The sequence below is a fragment of the Hypanus sabinus genome, chromosome X1 (genome assembly GCF_030144855.1).
Source record: "Hypanus sabinus isolate sHypSab1 chromosome X1, sHypSab1.hap1, whole genome shotgun sequence".
Lineage (NCBI taxonomy): Eukaryota > Metazoa > Chordata > Chondrichthyes > Myliobatiformes > Dasyatidae > Hypanus > Hypanus sabinus.
The window spans coordinates 37,070,302-37,092,875 of record NC_082738.1 but is presented as its reverse complement, the minus strand read 5'-3'; the positions used below and the strand labels follow the sequence as shown (position 1 = coordinate 37,092,875).

General features: G+C 37.3%; 1 protein-coding gene across 3 annotated transcripts in view; it reads left to right on the top strand.

Annotated features, from left to right (window-relative positions):
* Positions 1-22,574, top strand: part of wipf2b (WAS/WASL interacting protein family, member 2b) — a 55,251-nt gene that overhangs the window by 13,199 nt on the left and 19,478 nt on the right. For 2 of the 3 annotated variants that reach the window (XM_059956388.1, XM_059956390.1), the window contains exons 2-4: positions 16,548-16,680; positions 19,666-19,792; positions 22,074-22,208. In XM_059956388.1, the coding sequence (XP_059812371.1) occupies positions 16,615-16,680; positions 19,666-19,792; positions 22,074-22,208 (328 nt within the window). In that variant the 5' untranslated portion in view covers positions 16,548-16,614. Of the gene's footprint in view, positions 1-4,866; positions 4,953-16,547; positions 16,681-19,665; positions 19,793-22,073; positions 22,209-22,574 lie in introns of all 3 variants that reach the window. The other variant, XM_059956389.1, reaches the window with a different exon arrangement.

Genomic DNA, 22,574 nt, shown 5'->3' with positions numbered 1-22,574 from the left:
AATTTATTGTGTATTGTAGATATACCTTGGGATCTAGTTAAGGAGATACAGGGGACTCCAGCATTATGGCTGTTCAAGTGATGGAAATTGGCCCTACTGAATTTACGACTCACTACCAAAAAATTTGAGATATAGAATATCTGAATTCTGGGAATGTGAGGAAAATAGTGTATTTTTTTTAAACCTTGCAGCATGTGGTAACACAGTTTTGTGTTTGAAAGTTGCAAAATGGCCAGTTATGTTTATAGTAGATTTTGTCATCAGAATAGGTTTATTTATAACATTAAATTTGTTCTGCAACTGAGGTACAGTGCAAAGACATAAAAATTACTTTAAATTAGTGTTTTTATATATATAAAAAATAACTAGTGCTCATGGATTCATGGACCATTCAGAAATCTGATAGAAGGTGGGAAAAAACCATTCATGAATAGTTGATTTTGGTCTTCAGACTCCTATACCACTGCTCCGATGATAATACCAGGTAGTGAGGGTCCTAAGTGATGGAAGACACTGCCTTGAGACACCACCTTTTGAAGATGTCCTCTAGTGGGAAGAGTTGGGCCTGTGATGGAGTTGGCTGCGTCTACAACTTTGTGCAGCCTTCTGTGATCCTGTGCACTGGATCCTCCATACCAGGCTGTGATGCAACCAGTCCAATTGCTCTCCACCATGCATCGATAGAAATATAAATCTTTGTGACACAGTGAATCTTCTCATACTTCTAACAAAGTTGAGCCACTGGCATGACCTCCTTCAGTGTGTTGGGCCCGAGATAAAACCTCCCAGATGTTGAGATCCAGGAACTTGAAGCTGCTCACCATTTCCGCCACTGTCCCCTTGATGTGGTCTGATGTGTGTACTGCCAACTTCCCCTTCCTGAAGTCCACAATCTTGTTGATACTGTGAGAGGTTGTGGTTGCGACACCATTTAACCAGCCAATCTGTCACAGTTGTGTACGCCTCCATATCACCATGTGAGATTCTACTGACAATAGAGGGCTTGTCAAAGAACTTGTAGATGGCATTTGAGATGTGCTTAGCATCACTAAGTCATCACGAGTGTAGAGTGAGTAGAGCAGTGTGTGAAGTACGAATCCTTGATGTGGGCCTGTGTTGGTTGTCAGCGAGGAGTTGTTATTGCCAATTTGCATTGGCTATAGTTTTCTGATAAGAATGCTGAGAATCTAGTTGCAAAGGAAGATGGAGGTGTTTTTATCCCTCTTAATTTTATAGATTTCTCCTTAACCTTTGCCCTGGGAGAGAACAACCAGCCTCTAGTCTCTGCACAACTGAAATGCTCCAGCTTGGATTGCACTGGGCAGTTATTCTTGCTGAGCTTATTTTGTTAGATGGGCATTGAAGCAAAAGCAGAGTACGGTTGCTTTTCAGAAAGCTTGGGCTGAATTTTTGATTTACAGTGGATTCCAGTTAATTGAGACACATTGGGACCACTACATTTTGACGCAATTAGGCAGCTGCCCCAATTGCTGAAGTTTCATGAAAATAATTAAAAAGAGATTTAAAAAAAAGACTAATTACTGCTTAACTGAGTAACATTATGTATTTAAGTGATATACGGAACACATTAGAACACTACCAATACTATGATAGTACTACAAAACTGTATTAGTTCCTAATAGTTATCGATGGAGGAATTCATCTAGTGTATGCTGCTGTGTTCTTTTGATTAACTGTGAATAAACAAAACCAATGCAGACACCTAGTGCAGATATGAGCACTGCCTTTGTACAATACTTTTATCGATTGCATTCTCCAAATCTTCATTTTCATTGCAAAATTCAAGATGATTGTTGTTACCTTCAAATTTTTCACCATTCCTAACTTGTTCAAGTAGTGATTGTTTGTTTTATTTTCATTCCTGGCTGTTTCTGGCATCTGCAAGCCTGATGCTTGAAACCAGAGTGAGCGAAATAGTTCTGAATTGTCTTACTGCTTATTTCGTGTCAACTATCAGTGATAAAAATCACTGCTTTTTCAACACAAGCACAGGCAACGGATGCTATTTTTAAAAATTGTTCGCTCTAAGCATGGTGTAGTGTCTTAATGGCCACACAAATGTGTGATTCTAGTTAGAAACAGTTTGTCAACTGTCTCCTGCCCCAATTAAGCAGCATGGTGTCCCAAATAAACAAAGGGAATCCCTACTATTTTCTTGATTAGTTTTTGTTCTTTAAGAGTTGTCCCAAATAAACAGCTGCCCTGATTATAGCCCAGTTAACCGGAATTCACTGTACTAAGCCAGCACATTTCTCAAGATACTTCAATAATGCCATTCTTGAGACAGAACTGTTGATCACTTTTCTTTTCAGTTTGCTTTTAATATGGTTATTTAAGGAGTCACATTCAAGGATGGGCAGTGGTCCAACTTTGTTTTAAATTATTGTTTTGCCAATTCTGTTCTGTATTTTGTGCAATGAATTAGTGCTTTGACACAAAACAAGAAAATAGATCAGGCTTTTGTCTTCGAGGTGTAATGCCACATCAGTATATTAGCCACGGTTTTGTAAAAACCAAGGATAATGTCATGGGGGAAAAAATAGCCTTTTATCAGATTTCTGTTGGGCTATTGCAAAAATGTGATCTGCTGTCAAAGGCTGCAATATGAGTAAGTGGGATATAGATTATAGAAATGAGAATTGACCTGATCTGATGTGTTGCATAAGATTACCTTTCTACATGTGATGAGAAAAACTGCACTGGCTGAAAATCTGGAATACAAAAAGAAAATCCTGGAAGCATGCAGGTTAGGTATCAATGGAAGTGGGTAATATTTTACATTTTGGGTTGACCTAACCATTTCCAGCATTTCCTGTTACACTTGTAATACTGATGGCTGTTCATCTCAGAACAGCATTGAAATTAATTCTTTTTGATTCTCGCATCTTGACATGTGAGCTCTGGCAAGGGTCACTGCAGAGTGATTGTGAGCATTCCAGTTGGTAACTCTAAAAGGCCAAAAGAGATCAGCTAGTTCATACTTAGAAAATTAAATCTGGAGCATTTTACTTTGGATGGTTCACTATTTTCTGATTTTCTTTTTTGAAGTACTATAGTTAAGGGGAAAAACATACAAAATAAACAATTTTACTTTATTGTCACAAACAATTGATACCAGAGCGTACAATCATCACAGCGATATTTGATTCTGTGCTTCGTGCTCCCTGGAGTACAAATCGAAGTAAATATATTGAAAAGTTAAATTATAAATCATAATTAGAAAAGGGAAAGTAAGGTAGTGCAAGTCAGGTCCAGATATTTGGAAGGTACGGCCCAGATCCAGGTCAACTTTTTTTAGAAGTTGAGTAAAATTTTCTTTTGAGTGGAGTAAATCACTGCAATTCTTCAATCACTCAAATAGCTTGCTGGTACTTCTCAATCATAACATAAATGTATTCATTTCATCCCATTAGTTAAATTGAAAATATTGTACTGCATTTATTTAATCATCAGGTGAAGTACCCTATCTGTTCAGTTGTAAAATCTATTGTCATACCTCTTTATGTACTTTGCTTCATTTCCCTGCCTTGCTCTTTACTTATTTTATATTATGTTAAGAACATGCATAGTGTCTGTAAACAAATCTATAGACACTTGCTGGTGCTACTTTTGCGATCATGCTTCTGTGAAATGCAGGATTCATAAATAAAGGAAATGCTTACAAAAAAAGGGGTGGGGGAAAAGAAAGTTGAGGGGTTGCCAAAGTCAGTACTTGTACAGATTTTGTTTATGGAGATTGCTTGATTTGCAGCAGTTGGTAATTTGAAGATGTAATATTTTGTTGGATCTGTGTTGTACTGCAGATAGACATGCAGATGGCATGTAGTCATAGTGGAATTTGACATGCTTATGGACTGCATGTGTTCTCAATAGCTCTTCATAAATAATGCTGAAAGAGTACGATGGCCGGGCCCTTGGGTTCAGTGAGTTGCTGCTCTCAGGACTGTCATTTATTTCAGCTATTTCCTGTGCTGTCTGCGAATGAGCACACTTGCAGACAAATTCTATTGAGGATTCTGGCATTCCAAGTCCAGTTTCAAGCATTTTTTAGAGTTTAGCAAATTCTGCCTTTCTATCTTGGCCTTAAATGTATTTGAGATTAATTCCAACTTGCACTCGTTACCAGTTCCACTTTTTAAGATATTTTAAAGGTATTATTCAAGTGTTAAATAGTACCATTTTGTAATAAACCTGATGCTGGTGAGTTTCAGCCCTACTCAGATTGAAACAGCTCTGGGTGCAATATTAAGTTACCTAAGTACAAGACTGAGTAACATTCCACAGCTTCATAGAATGGTGAAATAAAACTATAAACAATGTACTTTGAAGCAGCCTTGGCTCAGAATATGTGATGCTTGTTATGGACAGGATTTAATTCGTGGGTATGAACGCCACAGTAAAACACTCACATTCTGTGAGAGGAATACTGCAAGTCTAATCTACAAGTATTTTTCTTCAAAAATATTATTCACTTTTCTTTTAAAATCTATTGTATGTTTAAATTGTTACCATAGAGCATTCCATGTCCTGGTGCATGTGATCTTTCTTTCATTGTATGAATTTCTGTCCTTGAGCTATTCGCTAACAAATGGAAATAGTTCTCATTTTATTGTCGCATACATCTGTTGCAGACCTTTAAATTAATCTTTTTAAAAAGTTACTTCCTTCAATCTTAGTGTCACGTTGCAAAGGCCAAATGGAATTTTCATAGTTTTAAGGGTAGTGTACAATGAAAGCAATCACATTCTTTAATGACCAAAGTAATTTAATGTTTTGCTTCATCTTAGCACATGAAAAGCAGTGACATGAAAATACTTTGGACAGAATGCTTTTTTTCTCCCATAGTGAGCAAGTACAACGTTACAGAAGATTTTTAATAGGTGGGAAGGTGGACACTGGGAGGCCTTCCATGTACTCTAGGAAGTGTTAAGGTAAGTTGCTCGTTTGGGACAGGGTCGAAATACTGATTTTTAAAAAAAAACTCTTGGATATCAGAATATAGATTATTATCACTGACATGTAAAATTTGTTTTGTGGTAGCAGTACAGTGCAAGACAAAATACTATAAGTACAGTTAAAAATACAGTATAAAAGTAGAATAACAAGGTAGTGTTCATGGGTTCATAGACTGTTCAGGAATCTGATGGTGGAGGAGAAAAGACTGTTTCTAAAATGTGAAATGGATCCCTGTACCACCTTCATGATGGAAGTAGTGATATGTGGGTGGTGAGGATCCTTGATGATGGATACCACCTTCTTGAGACAGCACCTTTTGAAACTGTCCTTGATGCCTGGGAGGCTTGTGCCCATGATGGAGCTGGCTAAGTCTACAATCCTCTGCAGCCTCTTTTGATCCTGTGCATTAGAGCCACTATATCAGGTGGTGATGCAACCAGTCAGAATGCTCTCTACAGTACATCTTTAGAAATTTGCTAGAGTCTATGTTATACCAAATCTGCTCAAACTCCTGATTGAGTATAGGTGCCCTTTTCATGATTGCATCAATATGTTAGGCCCAGGACACATTCCATGAGATGTCGACAGGCACCCAGGAACTTGAAGCTGCACAACCTTTCCATCAATGACCGTTTAATGAGGAAGTCAAGAAAGTAGTTGCAGAGGGAGGTACAGAGGCCCATATTTTGAAACTTGATAATTAGTACTGAGGGTATGATTGTGTTGAACACCATGCTGTATCAATAAACAGCAGCCTGACGTAGGTATTACTATTGTCCAGGTTATTCAATTCTGAGTGGAGAGCCAGTGAAATTGGATCTGCTGTGGACCTGTTATGGTAGCCAAATTGCAGTGGGTTGAGATCCTTATTTAGGCAGTACTTAATTCTAGCTATGACCAACCTCTCAAAGCACTTCATCACAGTAGATGTGAGTGCTACTGGACAATAGTTGTTGAGGTAGCTCACCCTCCTTTTCTCGGGAAACTGATATCATTGATGCCCTTTTGAAGCGGTTTGATTGCTTATCACAACAGGATTTCTTTCATAGGTATCAGCCGGGCCATGCAACCACCATTATGCAACCACTGTTGTAGAATAGAATAGCACAGTATGTGCCAACCTTTTTTAACTACATGGTCAATGTAGCCCTTCCTTCCTACATAGGACAAGACCCTCCATTTTTCTTGCATCCATGTGCCTACGTCAGAGTCTCGTATGTCCCTTAAGTATCAGAATCTACCACCACTCCAGCAGTGCATTCCAGACATTTACCAGTCTCTGTGTATTTTTAAAAAAAACTGCCTCTGACATCTCCTCTAAACTTCCCTCTATTTGCCTTAAAATGATGTTCTCTGGTATTCGCCATTGCTGTCCTAGGCTGTTCACTCTATCTGTGCCTCTTATCATATACACCACTATCAAGTTCAAAGTAAATTTATTATCAGAGTATCTATATGTCGTCATATACAACCTGAGATTCATTTTCTTGTGAGCATACTCCATAAATCTTTAGAATAATAACTATAACAAAATCAATGAAAAATTGCATTGCAACTTAACCAGATGTCAGATTTGCTTATGTTCATGTACAGGAAAATTCCTGTTTTATTTAAATTATCAAATTTGATCTGTGATTTAACTGTAACTTTGCAAATGGTAAATTTGATGAACTGAAGTGTTAAAATGCAGTTGGAATGAGGTCATCCTTTGAATTCTGTCCTTGATTGTTATGCAAAGAATGCTGTACTTATTGAATTTCGTAGAACCCACTGTGATGTTAAATCTATCCATTTAGGAACTAAATTATGGACTTTGTAATGCTCTTTCTCTACAAATGATACATTTTTAAAGTAATAGATTTTTTTTGAATATGTCCTCCCTGCCTAGAGATGGCATTGGTAGGGCTGGTATTTATTCCCCATTCTTTGCTATCCTTAAAGTGATGTTGTGATTTGCACGATGAAAGCCTCCGTGAATGCTCGATGAATGCTGTTGGATGGCAGTGTAGCCCAGCCAAGATGGTGATTTATGGACAAGTTGGGTATAGATCTTAGAAAGATGGTGTTTCTATGGAAGACGCTTTCTGGTACCCAGTATACGAATTGCATGCCAGTAAAGAATTGAACTTTGAGTCTTGTAGATGGAGTGCTGTTCTATACAGATTCTTTTGTCATTATTAGTTTTGCTTCCTTGTTCCTGCTTTTTTTAATCAGATTTCTTTAATCCTTGTTTGACTGCCACAGTCTTAAGGTGAATGTCATGCATTATGCAATTGATATGGGTCTATACACAGATCGTTATTTAGCAAATTCACTCTGTTGAAATTGCAGCATAAAGTTAATGAATGTTCATATATTGATATTGTAACTTGATGCTATAATTGGTACAATAGCTTGAAGTTGTCATTTGTATGGATTGAGGTTGATTCTTAACCCAATGTATAACACTGTGTGTCAACTAGGAGAAGTATGTACTAGGGAATACCTTTGTGTTAGCATATTTATTCAGAATGGCAATGGCACAGAATTAGCTGTAAGATAATTTGTTATGAAGTAAGTGCTCAAAATCTAATGAGCGATAAATTTTCCCCTCATGATTTATGTATGAGAATTACTTTTACTTTATCATTGGCTGAGGCTGCATAGCATTTTGTGCTTTGCATATGTTAGTACAATATGTTGTGGACTGGTATATTTCTCTCTCCCCCCCCCCCCCCCCCCCCAAATAATGTGGTTTTACCTGGATTTTTTTTTTACGTAGAGTATAAATGCATTCATTTTTTTTTTGGAACATGTTTTAAAATTGATTAAGAGACAAACAAGGAACTGCAGACACTGGAGCAACAATGTGCTGGAGGGACTCTGGGTCTTGCCACATTTCTGGGAGGAAAGCAATTGTTGACATTCAGGCTGAAACCCTGCATTTGGGTTAATAAGTATTTCAATACAGGTTTCCCCCGCTATCATGTGAAACTATTCGTGAGCCGGAATGGCGTAAAGCGAAGAAGCAATTACCATTAATTTATATTGGAAAAATTTTTGAGCGCTTCCAGACCCATAAAATAACCTGCCAAAACATACCAAATAGCGCACAAAACCCAAAATCACACCAACACATAGTAAAAGCAGGAATGATATGATAAATACACAGCTATATAAAGTAGAAATAATGTATGTACAGTGTAGTTTCACTTACCAGAATTAGGAAGATTGAGCCAAAACCGATTTGTAGAAAAAAATTGGCACGTACACACATGTGCGCACACACACACAAGGCTTCACGGTCATGATAGTCTTTCTTGGGGGAAACACAAGTTTAAAGCAGGCATCTTTTTTCATGAAAGCAAAAATCCTCTTTCGGTTAGCGAAAACAATCACTAATGTAAGTCTTTCATAAAAGCGAACGTTCAGAAAGCATTGATTAAGATGTTTACTGATTTCCAGGTTTTTAGTACTACCTTCCTTTTGTGTATGGTAAGATGTTTAATCATTCTTTATGTAAATACTGATTAACAACACTGATTATTCAACCCTGAGCACCGCAGTTGACTCTGGCCTTCCTGAGATTCCACATCCCAACAAGATTTAGTTCAGTAGGAAAAAAGGAAGAATTCTAACAAACCTCAATTCTTTAAATTGAGTGTTGGATATAATATCCCTGCTGTTATCTCAGATAATTTGGTGTAGGTCATGATTTGAACCATGGCAAATCCTAGTCTTTCAAGTTTAGCAAGTCTATGGCTGAGCAGTAAGGGTATTCATTTTTGTTTTTCCTTATGGAGGCTTTAATTCTTAATACCCTGTGTTACAGATTCAAGCAACAATAAATATGAGTTAGGCAGGGGTTTTTATAACAAATAACACGTTTATTAAACACTGAAAACAAACCCCCCAAAAATAAACAAATCACTAACATAACCGGAAATCAGCTGCTGTGCGACAGCTTAAACAGTTCTTAAAGCAATGAAGCTTAAACAGTTCTTAAAGCAATGAAGCTTAAACAGTTCTTAAAGCGATTTTGCAAAAACAGTTCTTCAAAGTAGTATTGCAAAAGTTCAAAATGCTTACAGTCCATTTAAGGGAGAGATTTTTTAAGACGATTTAAGTTCTCTTTCACGTCGTGATGTTTCGGTTCCCAAATTGAACTTTTCCCACGAAGAATTTACGTAGATAGACACATGGAACGGCTTAAAGGCACTGACCTTTCCTTTACAGAACTGTTCTCAATCCTTTCTGCTATTTCACAGGGATTAACACGAGAACAGTCAACGAATTCCTTCTGAATGAGGATCAAACAAGGTCAAACCTATTTCACCGTCGAAATCGATTCTCCTCAATCTTTTAACTCCCGAACTCCGATCTCCACTCACCACTGATTCTCAACTAGCAGTGTTATAAAGAAACTGCTGGCAATGACCTTTTAAGCTTTAGGCATTAGATAAAACTTCATCTCTCAACTAAACTGCATCATAACATTAAATCACGCAGTGGCATGAAGTCAACATGGCAAATCCAGCCACGAACTGCCCCTCCTCACAGGGAGGGGTCCTCCTTTTATACCCTGTTTTTAAAAAAAAACACAAAAAAAACTGTCACATGACCTCTACTGGCAGGAAAATGACGTCACTCCACCATCACAAGACCAATACCTCAAGTCCAGTATAGCTTCAACCCCGTCACGTGACACCACTGTCACATGTACGTAACACCTCCCTCCAAAAAAATTTTTTTTTGTCTGTCAAGAACAAAAATTTTAACAATTATTTACAAGAAAAACAAATGTATAAATTTTATAACATACACAATATACAATACAGTATCATCATATAACATCTTACAACTCACAATACAGTAGGAGTGTTACAATTGTAAAAAAAACACTCCATAAAAAAAAATTACATTGTACATTCAACATCGAGATAGACAATCACAGTGGCATGTCCAAATTCACTCTTGGCTAAATTAATAGTTAAGTTAGCTTTTGAAAGCCTTTCAAACAACTTCTCCACCGCAATAATGTGTGCTTCCCAAGTGTCATTTCCTGCCACTGAATCATCAATATAAGCATCAGTATCTTTCAATCCCTGAATCACAGAGTTAATCATCCTCTGGAAAGTACCTGAGGCATTCTTCATCCCAAATGGAAGAACATTATATTCATATAACCCAGATAGAGTTACAAATGCAGAAATCTCTCTACCTCTGTCTGTTAATGGAACACACCAATACCCTTTCAATAAATCAATCTTTGTAAAGAAATTTACTTTTCCAACTTTACAATCTACACAATCATCTACTCTAGGAATTGGATATGCATCTGTTTTCGTTACAGCATTTACCTTCCTATAGCCCGTACAAAACCTAATACTACCATCTGGTTTTGGCACCATAACACAGACTGAACTCCAATTCGAGTTAGGATGCCTAATAATATTATTCTCTAACATATATTTAATTTCTTTCTCAGCAAGTTCACATTTTTCTATGTTCATCCTATATGGGTGTTGTTTGATAGGTTTGTCATCTCCAACATCTACATTATGTGAAGCTATAGTAGTCCTTCTCGGAACATCTGGAAACAAATCCTTATATTTAAAAATTAATTCCTTCATCTGTTGTTTCTGCTCTAGCTGTAAATGTGCTAATTTCTCATCAATATTTTCCAGAATGGTTGAATTTGGTAACCTAACAGAAACAATGTTGGATTTAGAATGAAATTCAGATGAATCATCTATCATGTTCCTCGTTAAATCAAACTCATTCTCACTAACCACAACAGTCACAGTATCAGATTGTTTCTCAAAATATGGTTTTATCATATTTATATTGGCAAAGTTGTGTTGACCTTCTATGATCTGGAGTTTTTATCATGTAATCCACATCATTGATTTTAGACACAATTTCATAAGGACCATGAAATCTAGCTTGTAAAGGATTCGTTTGCACTGGGAAAAGAACCAACACCTTATCTCCAGGCTTAAACATCCTCATCCTAGCTTCTTTATCATACCAAGTTTTCATTTTCTCCTGAGCCAATTTTAAATTGTCCTTGGCTAAGCTACAAGCTTTATGTAACCTGTCCTTAAATTTCAAAACATAGTCCAACAAATTAGTGTGTATTTCCTTACTCCACTGTTCTTCTAATAAAGCTAAAGGTCCTCTAACTCTGTGCCCAAATACAAGTTCAAATGGACTAAAACCTAAAGATTCTTGTACCAATTCCCTTACTGCAAATAAAAGTAGGTTTATACCCTCATCCCAATCACTTTCATTTTCCACACAATATGTCCTAATCATATTCTTAAGGGTAGAATGAAACCTCTCCAAGGCACTTTGACTCTCTGGATGGTATGCAGACGAAGTGATTTGCTTAGCTCTCAATTTATAAACTATCTGTTGAAACAATCCAGACATAAAATAAGTAAAGAATTTTATAAGAGCCTTTATCACAGTTTTAGCTTTTATATTCCTAAGTGGTACTGCCTCTGGAAACCTAGACGAAGTACACATGATAGTCAACAAATACTGATAACCAGTTTTTGTCTTTGGTAATGGACCAACACAATCTACAATAACTTTAGAAAACGGTTCACCAAATGCTGGAATAGGTTGTAATGGAGCCACTGGTGTAACTTGATTTGGATTACCCACAATTTGACAAGTATGGCACGTTTTACAAAACATCGCCACATCTTTTCTTAGACCAGGCCAGTAAAAATGTTTTAAAATCTTGTCCACAGTTTTTCTTACCCCTTGATGTCCACCTAAAGGCACACTATGAGCTAAAGTCAAAATCTCATTTTGATAAACTTTAGGGACAACTACCTGGTAAACAATATTCCATTCCTCACTTGCAGGAATTGTAGGTGATCTCCACTTCCTCATCAACACTCCTTTTTCCAAGTAATATCCTACTGGCACCTTCTCAATTTCACTATCTAGTAGAGCTTGTTCTCTTAATTTTATGATCTCAGGGTCCCTATTCTGCTCTGATATCATCTCCTTCCGAGACAGAGATAAATCTTCATAGTCAGACTTACTCCAAGAATCTTGTTCAAACAATGAAGGTAAGAAAGTCTCTGACACATCCTCAAAACTCGAATCCTGAGTTGAACAGTCCTGAGTAACAACCTCATTCTGCGCATCAATCTTTTTAGCCATAGCTCTAGTCACAACACAGGAAGAATCTGTGTTAGAATTCATCTCTGGTTCCTCTGACTCCATTGTCAAATGCACTTCAGGAAAAACTTGTCCTCCTGCCAAGACATTACCTAACAATAGAGAAATACCCTTCACTGGTAAGCTGTGCTGTAATCCTACTTTAACAAATCCTGTAACTAACCCTGACTTTAAATTTACTTTATGCAAATGTACAGGCATAAAATCACTCCCGACACCTCTTATATAATTTACCTCACCAGAATCAGACTCTTCATTAAACTTCAATACACTGCCTAACATCAGTGATTGAGAAGCTCCAGTATCCCTAAGGATTTTTATTGGCACCAGAGTAGATCCTTCTTTCAAGGATACAAACCCTTCAGTTATAAAATGATCATATCCCTTTCTAACTTGGTCAGACTCTAACAAAACCTCATTTGTGTTTATCGAACCCTGTAATTTTACAGGTGCTTCAGTATGTTGCACACAAGCATCTGGAACTGCTTCCTTCTCTTTTTCAATCTGAAACAGTTAGCTATTACGTGGCCAGGTTTCTTACCAATAGTTACAAATAAGACCAAACTGTCTTTCCTTCACAGGTTTTCCTTCCTCCTTACCTTTCTCATTAACTTCTGATTTAATTTCTGATTTACCTTGAATCTCTGTTATTTTTCCTCTTAAAAATTCTGCCCTGAGGAAATTTATTCTTATGGATTAAAACATACTCATCAGCTAATCTAGCACAGTCCTGCAATTTATCAGTATCCCTCTCATTTAAGTAGGTCTTTACTTCAACAGGAATGCTTCTTTTAAATTCCTCCATCAAAATCAGCTCTTTCAATGTATCAATAGTCCTCATTTACATTTTTAGAAGAAACCCATCTCTCAAAACACACAGATTTATCATAGGCAAATTCCACGTAAGTCTATTCCACAGACTTCTTCAAACTTCTGAATCTTTCTCTATACACTTCTGGGACCAATTCATATGATTTTAAAATATGCATTTTCACAATATCATAAGTGCTTGCGCAGCAGTTAAAGCTGTATAAACTTGTTGTGCTTTGCCTTTAATTACACTCTGTAACAACACTGACCATTTATCTTTCGGCCACTCTGAAATCTGAGCAATCGTTTCAAAATGTTGGAAATATCTTTCCACTTCTGTTTCACTAAATGGAGGGACCAATTTAATTTCTTGACTAGCAACAAACGGTTTTCTAGAACCAGAAGACTGATTCCCAGACCTTAATTCCGTCATTACATATTCAATATCCCATTTTTTCTGATCAGCTTCTAACCTACAATGCTCCAATTCTGCTTTACTTTGTTCCAACTTCATTTGTTCGATTTGCAACTGCATCTCTATATTACTTACTGGAAACAACTCTAAAATCGATTCATCAAAATCACCCAAATCCACATAGTGTGACGCGATTTTTCTCTGTATTACAGCCTTTGATGTAGCCTTCAAAATACCTTTAAGTTGCAATCTACTAACTATCTCAGACACCTCAGTTTTTTTCGCCTTCGCTAACAAATCCGTGTCTGATGAAGCCAGAAACTCATCAACATTCATTGTTGCCGAATACCACTCACAAGCCAATCAAACAAAAGAATCGAATATTCCCCATTTCTAAAACACCGATTCAAAATTTAACAAGCATTTAAACTTAAACGATCCAATCCGGACGCAGCCCCCATATTTATGTTACGGATTCAAGCAACAATAAATATATGAGTTAGGCAGGGGTTTTTATAACAAATAACACATGTATTAAACACTGAAAACAAACCCCCCAAAAGTAAACAAAACACTAACGTAACCGGAAATCAACTGCTGTGCGGCAGCTTAAACAGTTCTTAAATCAATAAAGCTTAAACAGTTCTTAAAGCGATGTTGCGAAAACAGTTCTTCAAAGTAGTATTGCAAAAGTTCAAAATGCTTACAGTCCATTTATGGGAGAGACTTTTTAAGACGACTTAAGTTCTCTTTCACGTCGTGATGTTTCGGTTCCCAAATCGAACTTTTCCCACGAAGAATTTACGTAGATAGACACATGGAACGGCTTAAAGGCACTGACCTTTCCTTTGCAGAACTGTTCCCAATCCTTTCCGCTATTTCACAGGGATTAACACGAGAACAGTCAACGAATTCCTTCCGAATGAGGATCAAACAAGGTCGAACCTGTTTCACCGTCGAAATCGATTCTCCTCGATCTTTTAACTCCCGAACTCTGATCTTCACTCGCCACTGATTCTCAACTAGCAGTGTTATAAAGAACTGCTGGCAATGACCTTTTAAGCTTTAGGCATTAGATAAAACTTCATCTCTCAACTAAACTGCGTCATAACATTAAATCACGCAGTGGCATGAAGTCAACATGGCAAATCCAGCCACGAACTGCCCCTCCTCACAGGGAGGGGTCCTCCTTTTATACCCTGTTTTAAAAAAAACAAAAAAAAACTGCCACATGACCTCTACTGGCGGGAAAATGACGTCACTCCACCATCACAAGACCAATACCTCAAGTCCAGTATAGCTTCAACCCCGTCACGTGACAAGTACACCACTGTCATGTGTCATGGGTACGTAATGCCTGTTTATATTACTGCTTGGTCTCTAGATATGACAATTGGGTTTTGTCAGATTTTGCAACAGGTGCTTAAACATTGAGCTTTCTCGTTCTGATTTTGAAATTATACACTACAGAAATTTTAAATTTTCAAAAAAATTATTTGACCAATAAGTGGCAATTTAACCCTCAAGCAACCACCAATATTATGGTGTTTGCATTTCAGTTGCAAAATTTGAGATTTTCAAATGTTATTTATTCAGTGGCAGTATGTTCCTTTGACTACCCAAATAAAAGCAATACATATCAGTTAGTAATATCTAATCCCTTTATGTACTTGTGTTGCTAAAATGTTTTAAAACAGCTTGTTAGCCCCATCTGATGAAAAATATTTGGGTAGGCCAGAATAACTGCTGAACGTGGCTGCAAAAACTTCTCCAATGTAGAAAATAAAACTTTTGCTAGTGTCTTGAATTGCCAGACATCAGAAGCAATTCACAAGTTTCATCGCTGTTGATCTTGATGTTGTGGTTAAGTTTGGGATTGCTTTGAAACCAATTGTCAACAGATTGGCCAAGTCCTGACAAATCAATGAAAGGACTGTTTCATGACATTTCTGTTTAAAATGTTGCTGTATAAATATCCGTGAAGATGATGATTTTATGAATATTTAACACTAGTAAAAGAACAGTGGTTAAGGTCAGTGTTGCCAAAAAATACTAACTCCATTCAGTGGGTGTAACTTTCATTTTATGACTTGCAATTTTCAGGAGATAAGACTGCATGAAATTTAGAGTTGGCATGAAAAGCAGGAACCATTGTTTCTGGATACTTTGTACTCTGTATAATAGGATAACTCCTTAATCATTGTTGCAGTGTTTAGGAATGGATCTAGTAATACTCAGAAAATGAACAAAATTAATTTTCATTTGTATTTTTGCAGACTTTTTTGAATGATCATTGCCTTATCATGACTGTGGGCAATGTAAAGCAATTTGCTTGCCTTGGTTCAATGCCTGGTCTTGTCTTTTGAGTCAGTAAGGTTGAGTTGAATTCCCAGTACAGAGACTTGATTGTCAGCCTAGGTTATGTGATTAATTTCAGGTCTAGAAAATGTACTGTTGGAAATGTAATTTTTATTACAATGTTGAAATTGTAAAGCATTTTCCCCTTGAATCATAAAGTATCACTTTGCTTTAATAGATTAAGTCTGGACAAGTTAAGATTTCTTTGTTACTTGACGAAACCAATCATAATCAGTCCCTTGTGAAATTAATATGTTTTCTGATGCTTGATCACCAGATAAAGCATGCATCCAGGAATTTAGAATCCATTAGACTACTTCATGATGAACCTGATTGATGAAGAACCTATTCAAGCAGTTTATATTTAGAAAGAGAAATGTTTAAGGATAGAATCAGTGCAAAGGTTGTGATGGCACCGAATTCTTAAAATGCATTTTGGAGAACCTTAACTTATGTAGATCTATTGAAGCAAGAGAGGAGGGAAATGAATCTAGATCAGACATATTGGCCTTCTGAATTTCTGATTCCTGATTTTTAGCTGTGATTGTTGGGTGAAAGTACAATAACATTTTCCATTTACTCCATATGGCTAAACTTTCTATTGAATACAGTATTGGTTGATGCATACAGAATGGTTATGAATGAGAGGCTTAAGCACAGTTGTATATCTTGCATATGATTGTATGCTTGTTTCCTGAGAAAGATGATGAAAATTGAGGGAATGAACAAGGAATTCTGTTGTATCATTCAAAAGGCAGTATAAAAGAAATTCAGCCTAAAATTGCTAAATATTTGCATATTTTTTCAGGTTTACGAATGACCAAGAACACTGTGTGAAATACAGTAGAGACTAAAGCAGCAGATAGTGGGAAAATATGCCAATACCTCCGCCACCCCCACCTCCACCTGCTGCACCACCTCCACCCTCATCCCTTAATCAGGTAAGGAAAAGCCATTGTCTGTGACGGTTTAGGACAGGAGTTCTCAACCTTTTTTATGGCATGGTCCCCTACCATTAATCAAGGGTTCCTAGTTTAGGGGATCATCAATGTCTTTGCAGATTAATGCTGAAGCGAGTGAAGCCATTCAGCCCAACCAGTTCGTGTCAGTGTTTGATTTACTTGAGCCGCCTCCTATCTAACTCTTAGCAGGATAAGCCTCGACCTTTCATGGTTATTTAGCCTTTCTATTATTGAATCAGCTACTCACTTGAACCATTTTCAGTGGCAGGGGGTTCCACTTGTACTTTTCTGGATAAGAAAGTTTTGAGTTCACTGTTTCTGTGTGGCTGTCGTAAATTGAATTATTTGACCTTTCATTTTGTTCGTTTTCACAAGCAAATAAATAAGTCTCATAAATTAAATCCCCCCCCCCCCAACCCACCCTGACATTAAACTTCTAATAACTTGAGAAAAAGGAACAAGATTGTTCTTCCATTTCTGTTGGGTATAACTTCATATTTCTGTTCACATCCTTAAGTTGTTTTTGTACCTTTTCCAGAGCCACTAGTTCCTTTTCATGATGCAGCACCAAGAGTTGTACATTGTATTTTGGGTGTGATCTTATAAGCATTAAAGCATTTTAGTGTAATTAAAATGGTAGTTATGTACTCAGAGAACTTTAGTTTTAAAAGAATTATATCTTGTAGCAGTGTGTATTGTTTTTTATTCAATGGCTTTATTAAACTGCTTTGCTTTAAATTGCGAATTTGTTGTCTGAAAAGGCCATCAGATTGTTATTTTCTAAGTAGTGTGCTTATTGGTATCATATTGTAACTTTTTGCCGCATTATCTAGATTAATTAGTGCTCCTTCCCCCTCCTTTGTGCCATCTTTACATTTTTTAAAAATATTGCATTCCAAAAGTGGAATAGCTAAATGATGAACTTCCTTGATACTTCCTACCTTCTATTGACTGAATCCTTTATCTCTACTCTGCTTTCTGTCTGGAAGCTGGTTACTTCTGTTTGCTGTGCAGGCTTGAGTTCACATTCTCTAACTCTAATCTATGTAGCATCTTGCCAGATCCTTTTGGGAACTGCATAAATTACATCTTTTGCATTATCTTTTTTTCCCTCTGGTCTCTCCCTACTTTGAAATTTATGCTGATTATTTAAACGAAATGCTGCAAATGTGGGAATGTGTTGAGCAACACACACAAAATGCTGCAGGAACTCTGCAATCAAGCAATATCTATCTGGTGGAATAAACTGCTGATGTTTTGGGCTGAGACCCTTCATCAGAACTTCAGGAGTACCTCTGAAGCTCTCTTCATTCGCCCCAACAGTGAATTGTTGCCACAACCAAAGGACTCACATGTAAGGACTCTTCACCTCATGTTCTTGATATTGATTTTATTGCATGTATTCACAGTAAATACAAACCATAGAATCAATGAAAGACATCTGAGATGGAAAAACACCAATGTGCATAATAGATCAAACTGCAACTTCAATGAGAAAGATAATATATAAGCAATAAATATTGAGAGCATGAGATGAAGAGTCCTTGAAAGTGAGTCTATAGGTGTGAGAACAGGTCAATGATGGGGTGAGTAAAATTGGGAGTGAAGTTATCCCCTTTGATTCAAGAGCCTGATTGTTGGGGGTAATAACTGTTCCTGAACCTGGTAGTGTGTCTTGAAACTCCTGTACCACCTCCCTGATGGCAGCAGTGAGAAGAGAGCATGATCTGGATAGAGGGGGTCCTTGATAATGGATGCTGCTTTCCAGCAATAGCACTCCATGTAGACGTGCTCATTGATGGGGGAGGGCTTTACCCATGATGGACTGGCATCTATCCACTACTTTTTGTAGCATATTCCGTTCAAGGGCATTGGTGTTTCCATACTAGGCCATGATGCCACCAGTGAATATACTCTCCACCACACATCTTTATAGGTGTTTGTCAAAGTTTTAGATGACGTGTGGAACATGGGGCAGGTCCTCTGAAATGATAACACTGGGGAATTTAAAGATTCTGACAGTCTCCTCCTCTGGTCTTCCAATGAAGACTGGCTCATGAACCTCTGGTTAATCTGACATTCAATGAGAAGTCATTGTGGCACCACTCAGCCAGATTTTCAATCTCTCTCCTATATGCTGATTCATCACTACCTTTAACTCACCCAATGATATTGGTGCCATCAGCAAACTTGAATATGGCATTGGAGTTGTGCTTAGCCTCACTATTACTAGTATAAATTGAGTGGAGCAGGAGGCTAAGCACAGAGCCTTGTGGTCCACCTGTGCTGATGGTGATTGTGGAGGAAATATTGCCAATCCGAACTGACTGGGGCCTAGAGATAAGGAAGAGAAGGATCCAGTTGCACAAGGAGGTTTTGAGGCCTAGATCTTGAAACTTATTAATTAGTTTTGAGGGGATGATGGTATTGAATATTGAGCTGAATTCAGTGAAGAGCATCCTGATCCATGCATCTTCACTGTCTAGATATTCCAGGGTTGAGTGAAGAGCCAATGAAATGACATCTGCTTTTGAACTGTTGTGACTGTAGGGAAATTAGAGCAGATTCAAGACGCTTCTCAGGCAGGAGTTGGTGTTTCATCAACAACCTCTCAAAGCACTAGCTGATGGTCATTGAGGCAGGTTACCATGTTCTTCTTAGGCCTGGCACATAATTAATTAGCTTGTTTATTTCGGCTTTTTTTTTAAAGATGTGCTGGGTGTGTTCCGCCTACCGCTGCACCCCTGCATGTTTCGCGGCCCAGTATCAGTCCGCAGCCCGGAGGTTGAAGACCACTGTTTCATATAGTATTTGGATTGTTTTAGGAAACTGGAATATTGCATTAGAAAGGAATTGCAAAATAGGTTATTAGAATTTCTTGATTAAATATAATCAACTGTAACATGCTATGGCATATAGAGCAACATACTTATACTTTCAGTTAATTTTAATCTTTTTCGACAGGCAAGTACACCAAAATTGAGCAAAGAGGAGCACCGTAATCGAGGGGCACTCTTATCTGATATCACAAAGGGAGCCAAACTTCGAAAAGTGACCAATGTTAGTGACAGAAGTGCCCCAAATCTTGAAGGTAAGTAGCAAGTGTAACCAGCTGTGATATTACTAGAATTTCATTAAGTGGTAATGGTGAGTTCCTGATGCTGGGGGAGGGGTGGGGCAATCTCCAGTAGTACCGTTATAGTTGATTCTGTTTTCAAATTTAAATCCTGTGAAGGGAGCATGTTGAGTTGTCTACTGATGCTTTCTCCTTCCTTGTAATGATTATCTGAAATGAAGAATTAAAAGTACCAGACTAGAGATGCAAAATACTATATTATATCAGTCAGGTTTATTGCTTTTTTATAAGATGTGTTTTATATATTTTGCAGCAGCAGTACAGCACAGACATAAAAAATGCTATAGATTTTAAAATAAATAGTACAAAGAAAAGGAATAAGGTATTGTTCATGGTTTCATTAGACATAGGAGCCAAATTTGACCATTTGACTGAATGCGTGTTCTACCATTCAGTCATGGCTGATTTCTCAACCCCATTCACCTGCCTTCTCCCTGTGACCTTTGTCCTTACTAATCAAGAACTTATCAGCCTCTGCTTTAATTCTACCCAATGATTTGGCCTCTGCAGCAATCTATGGCAATGAATTCCACAGATTCACTAGGCTAGCTAAAGAAATTTCTCCTTATCTCTGTTCTAAAGGGATACCCTTCTATTCTACGACTGTGCTTTCTGGTTCTAGTCTCTCCCACTAGAGCCTCAGCGTACATCCTTTTATATTTTGGTTCTCTTGAAATCAGTACTAACATTGCATTTGCCTTCCTTACTACTAACTCAACTGTAAGATAACCTTTAGGGAATCCTGCACAAGTACCTCTGCAACTCTGATTTCTGAATTCGCTCCTCTTTTCCTCAACACTACCTGCCCCTCCAGCTGTCTTTGTATCAACTGCAAACTTGGCAACAGAGCCATCAGTTCCTCATGGTTTGTAATTGTATTGCACATGTTGCTTCCAGCATTGCTGCAATTCATACAGGACAGAACACTTGAAATTTGAAGTGACGATTCCAATTCCAATTCCAATTTTCAGCCATTGTTCAGATTTCCTTACCCTTTGACATTTAAAAGAATGTTATGAAATTTGCTGCTTAGGTGGCTACCCTAAACCTGGATTAATGTTACACTTTGTATGTCATAACTGCTGCTGACCAAGAGAAATATAAGTTGAACTTGTCCCTGTGAATTTGACAATTACAAAATTTATGGAATTGTTTCCACTGTCAAATGTTGTCAACTATTATTTTCGTTCAATAAGGTTAAAGAATCACTTTTAATAAAATATACTATGTAAAAATTCACTAACAAAATTGTTCGTCAATAATGCAACTGTGCAATATGAAATGTATTCTGCTTCAAGTACCCTGAAAAATAATGTACTCCAGCCTTTCTTCATTAGTTTTCCACTTTGTCACTCTGCATTTTCTTTGAGACTTGAAAATGCCATCTTTCATTACCAATGTATTTGCTTTAAATTATCCAAATGTTTTGGGGTCTTCCAAGAATTTTACAAAAATGGAGCTTAAATTCTGTTAAATAGCTTAGCAGAATTGACATTGCATACTACTAAATGGAATGTTACACAAATTAAATGGTGCATTTACAACAAACCAGATGTTGCACAGTCAATGATTTATCACATTAAGCATTTAAGATGTCTCTTTTGATTTTATCATGACAGTGATTTTTGGTACTCTGTGAATCACTATTTCCTCAAGTTAAGCATCGGAAAGGATATAACTTATGGCACCCAATATACCTATGTAACATTATTCTATTTCCTAGCCTTATTGATACATATTTCTACTATAAATTGTTACTGATAATATCACTATCTCTAGCTCCACCCCTTGCCAACAAATCTTTCTTTAACTGGTTTACTTCTGAAATTATCATCCATACTTTTAATTGGATTCAGATTCAATTATTCTGTTACAGTTCAAACCAAACTTCCATCTGTAAAGCTAGTGAACTACAGCACATCAAAATTCTATAGTCCAATATGCATTCTGCATCCCTATTTCTTTTGCAACTTCAGCACATGAACCATCTGGACTAGAAATTTCTCTTTCACCATGGTAACCTAAAAGTAATGTATCAATATCAAGTTTAATTGTCATTCAACCAGACATTAATGCAGGGGGAAAAATGTGTTTGGGGCTAAGATGCAAAACATTTTTTTGCTGATTTATACTTAAACAGTTTTCGCTTGTACACCAGATCTTTGGGTATCACTGAATCCAAAAACGGTGAATTTGCTTTCCGTTTACTTAATGTCTTTTTGTTTCTTTTCTGAAGGTCTTAAAGGAGGAGGAGGAGGAGGTGGTGGAGGACCTGGTTCTGGGTCAGCATCTGGTGGTCCAGGTCCAATGGGTGGTTTGTTTCAGGGTGGAGTCCCTAAGCTTCGGCCTATTGCGCACAGAGACAATTCAGGTACTTTGTGAGCTCCCTTTTTTTTAAAAAAAAGAGGTTAAGTAGGTGTTTGCTGCAGTTGTGTATGGATATTGGTTCCTTTTAAGTAGTTGTTCAAGTTTAATTGTCATTCAATCATACATGAATACAGCCAAACGACAAGGTGCAAAACACAGTACCAACAGCACATAGTGTGCACAGTATAGTAGATGTAGTTGCGATAACAAAAAAACATTCACTAAAAAAAATAATATTGCCCAACTCTGAGTGCATGGCTTGTAGATAGTGCATGGGACGTTGCTGTGGGTAGCACCGACAGGAGGGACCGGTCCCCAACCCAGTACAAATTCCAGCGTGCCCACACAAGCCTCTGATCTCTCTCACATA